General features: G+C 40.4%; 1 protein-coding gene across 7 annotated transcripts in view; it reads right to left on the reverse strand.

Moving 5' to 3' along the window:
* The window catches only part of GPLD1 (glycosylphosphatidylinositol specific phospholipase D1), a 50,137-nt gene extending 46,148 nt beyond the window's left edge, over nt 1-3,989 (reverse strand). For 5 of the 7 annotated variants that reach the window (XR_014297268.1, XM_082662900.1, XM_082662901.1 and 2 more), the window contains exons 1-3: nt 3,862-3,989; nt 3,348-3,430; nt 582-637 (exon numbers count right to left, since the gene is read on the reverse strand). Coding sequence is in view for 5 of the 7 variants with exons in the window: in XM_082662900.1 (XP_082519026.1) it covers nt 582-637; nt 3,348-3,430; nt 3,862-3,887 (165 nt within the window). In the remaining 2 variants the exon portion in view is untranslated. Of the gene's footprint in view, nt 1-581; nt 638-3,347; nt 3,491-3,861 lie in introns of those variants that run through there. The other 2 variants (XM_082662903.1, XM_082662904.1) reach the window with 2 other exon arrangements.
* Between the last annotated feature and the right edge of the window lie 1,132 nt (nt 3,990-5,121).

Raw genomic sequence — 5,121 nt, forward strand, 5'->3', positions numbered from 1 at the left:
GGGAATTTAACCATTTCTCTCAAAGGTAATATTTAAGAATCATCTTTGTCACAAAGTTTTATTTAGCTATAGGACTAGAAAGAGTGTATAGGGCCAGAATGGGTTCAACTAATTTGAGGATGGTTAAAGGTGAGCCATCAGCTAGTCCTACCAAGAATACAGTAGGCAGAAAAATTGGAAGGATTATCTCAAGGCATACTTCTCAATAAATACTTCCTCCTTCTCACGGTGATGCAATTTTTATACAGCACACAGAGATAAGTGGTGGAAAATAAATGGCTCATCTTAGGTGTAACCTTTCCTTATAAGAACAAATAAGATTTCAATTTAAATGCTCTCAAATATTTTTCAAACTATCATTAATATAATTAAAATATTTCAATGATATTATTTAAATTATTATGTGTTCAAGTTGTGCTAGAGGAGACATATACATGTAACCCCAAATATTAATGTTTTATAAAGACATATAAATGACTCTTAAAATTACTATTTCAATATCTGTTAGGACCTTTGTTTGTCACCTACGATAGAAAGTTAATGCCCAAGGAAGGAAAAAAAAAAAAAATCAAACTTCTTACCTCTTTGTAGTTAACAGTCCTATCCTGAAGGTGGAGAAGCTCCAGAGCTCTATGACCTGAGAGAAATAAATACATAAATCAATTAAATTCAACTATAACTGAAAACAACTTCCTAGAGATCATTTTAAAAGGAAAATATATAATTTTGTGGTTGTAACTGTCAAGGAAGCGGGAAATGAAAGTTAACTTTGTACTAGTAATTTTCATTAGCTATAATTAGATTCAAACAATATTTATATTGTTATAATACAAATCAAAATTGCATGATGATTTAAAGTTTCTGCTTAACTAGCTCTTATGACCTTGGGTAAGTTACTTAACCTCTCCAGGCCTCGGTTCCCACCTATGTAAAATTAAGTAAATAATATCTACCTTACAGGTTTGTTAAGAGAACCACAGAAAATAAATGCTAAGTGAGGAGCTCATGGCTGACACATGGCAGGAACTCAATAAACAGAAGTTGTCATCATCATATTTTGCAGCTCACTGGGGTAGATAAAGCCAAGTAGGAAATACAATACAGGGCCTAAACCATGGACTGAATCAGTGTCCCTTAAGTGTTTCATCACTGGACTACTTCAGAAGGACAAAGTCTCAAAAAGCCACCTGCTCCACCCACACGCCCACACCCAAAAGATATGTGCACCCACACCCTGAATCTCCTTAGAATCAACGAACACTAATTATGAAGAGACATTCAGAGGTGATACCTTATTTCTACTGGAAGTCACATCCAATTTTTTTTAATTCATACAACAAAAATATAGCCACTACCATATTATAAGCATTTATACCATAAGAGAGACAAGGTCACAGCCCACAAATAACCTGTATATAGGATTCCAGTGATTTATAAACCCAAATCACTGAATGAGGCCAATTCTAATAATTAACTCACATAAATGTCAACCATCCACACAGGCCTACATAAGAGGTGAAAACAAGAACCAGGATATTTATGAAATCTAAGTTATTAGTAAATAAGTGTTGTTTTAATCGCCTTTTATAGAAAAATATTCAGTGTGCAGATTAGGAGTTGCCTTCAATTATGTCCACATAAACATGTTTATTATTTTTTATTACATGTTTTATATTAAGCATATATTAGATTAATATATATTAACATATTATTAGCACCTTTGGTTTGCAACTACTGAAGAAACATAATTATCTGATTTTTAAAAATTTTTAGATTTCATGTCTAATTTTTAAAATCCAAAGATTAAAAACTTGAATATTCCCACTTATATTTGTTCCTCTTTGGCCCACTGCTATAATTTCAGCAATTTCATTTTCAGAGAACTTAGATGTGCAAAATAATTTAGAATTCATTAAGAAGTTCAGCCCTCTCATTTTGCAGAAGAAGAAGAGAGAGAGAAAGTGAATTGTTCAGAGTCACTCATGTAGTTTACAGCAGAGCTGGTACTAGAACCTAGGTCCAATTTCCTTTTCCACTGTCGCCTGACTCCCTTTTAGCAATAGATGTTTGGGTTTCTTAATAAATTTATTTTATTTATTTATTTTTGGCTGCATTGGGTCTTCATTGCTGCACGTGGGCTTTTCTCTAGTTGCGGCGAGCGGAGGCTACTCTTCGTTGCGGCGCACGGGCTTCTCATCGCGGTGGCTTCTCTTGTTGCAGAGCACAGGCTCTAGGTGCGCAGGCTTCAACAGTTGTGGCTCGCGGGCTCTAGAGCGCAGGCTCAGTAGTTGTGGTGCACAGGCTTAGTTGCTCCGCGGCATGTGAGATCTTCCCAGACCAGGGCTCGAACCTGTGTCCCCTGCAATTGCAGGCAGATTCTTAACCACTGTGCCACCAGGGAAGCCCAGCAATAGATGTTTAATGGAAAGAACACTGGACCAGCTGTCAGGATATGTAATTCTTGACCAGGTCACTAACAAGTGAGCTGTGAAAAGTCCCTGGGATCAGTTTCCTCTGCTGTAAAATAAAGGAACTGGACTCAGTGACCTTTAGTGTCCTTTCAGATCATAGAATTCTGTGATAATATAGTCCTTGCCCAGCTGAGCTCAATATTCTAGGTGTTTTGCATTGATAAATTTTTATATTTTATTTGTAATCTTGCTCTGTTTTGAATCTTCTAGAAGTAGCATAACTATAAAATATTGTTATTGTTTTTATCTAAAGAGTTAAAAAACATTACAAATACATTTTGTCCAAGAAACAACTTTTTGTGTTACCATTTACCTCTATCCAGGTAACTCAGCCTTTGCCCCTGAGCTCATAGGCACTAGCTTGCTGTACCCGTGTTCCCCAAATACTGCCATCATTCTGGGCATTTCTAGTGCCAGGGACCATTCCTTGCCCTCCCTAAAGCCAACCATCTTTAAAGCCACTTGACTCAGGGGACCCACTCCCGTGGCCACACATGGTCCTTTACATATACTTGGAAATGTAAAAACAAGCATAAATTCCTCACTCCTACCATATTCCACCCGTCTTTCTCCTCTCCCACTCTGTCAGTTCTTCTGCTTCATGGGAACCCCTAGTTTATCCAGTTCCTATTTCCCCACGCAGAGAAACAGCCAGGGACCCAATGACCAAAGAGGCTTCCTGTTCCTCCACGGACCTCACCCCAGTAGTCAATCCCCAATCCTGGACGACTCCATCTCTGGCTTTTTCTTCTCCACTGCCCCACGGCTCAGTGCAGCAGGGAAACTTATTATCAATACACGCGTTAGACTTTAAATCCCTTAACATTTCTGACAGATATACTGTCCTTAATACCATGACAAGGGGTCGACACTTACCTATTTCTACGTGTGTTGAAATGCCACACGGTGAACTTCTAGGGCAGAGGGAGCCCAGTGCAATCAGCACTCCTGACCAGAATCTGAAAGTAGACATGCTCTCATTACTCCCTGCTCCTATGGTGACGAGAAATGCTCAGAGCTGCGGCAGCACGGAGTCTGAAATCCTGGCCCAGACCCACTGCTTTCCCGCTAAGCAGGTCACTGACACGGGAAACCCAGGCTCATTTCAAAATAATATTTTGCAGTGAAGTCAACTGTTTAACTACTGTTTAACTTCACCAGAACAGCAAACAAACTCCACCTGGGAAAGAAAAAAGCGATAAACTGAAATCTAAATGCCTCCAGGTGGTGCTTTCCCATCTTCTGACCCCGCTTTCCCCTGGATTTCTTTTTAACATGAAATCTGGACGGAGACACAAGCAAAGTTGTCTCCAAATATTCTTCGCTTTCTTAAAAAAAAAAAAAAGACTCACCTGTCTCTATTGATAATAAGTATATTGGACCACCTCACCTTACAAGAGCCGATTTCTCTTGCATCTTTCCACACGTACGTCTGGTTACCCTGTCTCCTTAGCCTCTGAAGCCACAAGGGCTGGGAAATCTTTTATGACGATCAGCTGGAACCAGCTTCTCTTTCAGTATCTGGCAACAAATTATGACACTTGTGTGGGATTGATTACACAACAGCAGCCACTCCTGGTCTTTTTATCTCTGGCTATTCTTATAGGGCGTATCCAGAGCTTGCTGCCTGGTCAGATTCCTGCAGCCCAAACAAAGATGCCAATACCACTGTCGGTGGGTGGGGAGTGGAGGGGCAAGTGGGGAGAGACAGATTTAGGACCAAGAAAGGAGGATTCAGAAAATGCTAGGTTCAGAATACACCTGACAAAGTATCCAATCTATAGCACTTAACCCATGGGAAACATTAGGTTTAACTCTTCATAGAAATGATGGTGATCTTAAAGCTCGAATTATGCATATTATACCTTAAAAACAAGAAAGGAGATTTTAAAAGAGTGGGAGGACACGGTATTCCTTCTCAGGTTAGCCAAACGGAAGAGAAGAATAGAAGATGGGATGATTTGAGACCCTGAGGTGTCTGCCAAGTTTCCTCTGTAGCCCTAACTCTGCATCTGCAAAGCCCCAGGGAAAGGAATCCTAGAGCTCTCCCTCAACCCTGATGGCATGAGGCCCTGCTGCTCCTGTTTGTAGGTCAGAGGCCATAAGCTGATGTGTTTTGTTTGGCAAATAGGGTGTTTTATAAATTTAGGCCAACTTTTTTTTTTTTTAATGGGGAAAATCCACATAGAAACTTAGATTTCTAGCTCTCTTTAAAAAAGCAAAACAACAAACTGGCTACATGAACTGACATTCCCATGTGATGTGACTACCAGCTGAAGCTGAAGAGCCAGCAGTCTCCCCTCCACAGACAGAGGGTGCCCTCCCCACGTCCTCCAGCCCGCCCCACACACACGTGTACAGGTTGCCATGCCTCTCTGGCCATCAGAGGCCATGGAGTTTGCTCCCCTGTCACTCCGGGCTTTCCAAAGTCTGCAAGTGAGGGGGAGGCAATTAGAACTTAGGGCTCTAGTAAGCCCAGAAGACCCAGGAGTATTCGATGAATAACAGTAAAGGGTTGCAAAGGGTCGACAGGGAAAATGTAACACTGCCTGAAGACAATATCTAATCAGGTTTAATAAAGCAAACCTATCCAAAAAGCACCAGAGAAAGAAATGGGTTCAGGGTTCAGTAACTAAGCCATATTAATGCC

This window comes from Grampus griseus (assembly GCF_964374135.1).
Source record: "Grampus griseus genome assembly, chromosome: 10".
Taxonomy (NCBI): domain Eukaryota; kingdom Metazoa; phylum Chordata; class Mammalia; order Artiodactyla; family Delphinidae; genus Grampus; species Grampus griseus.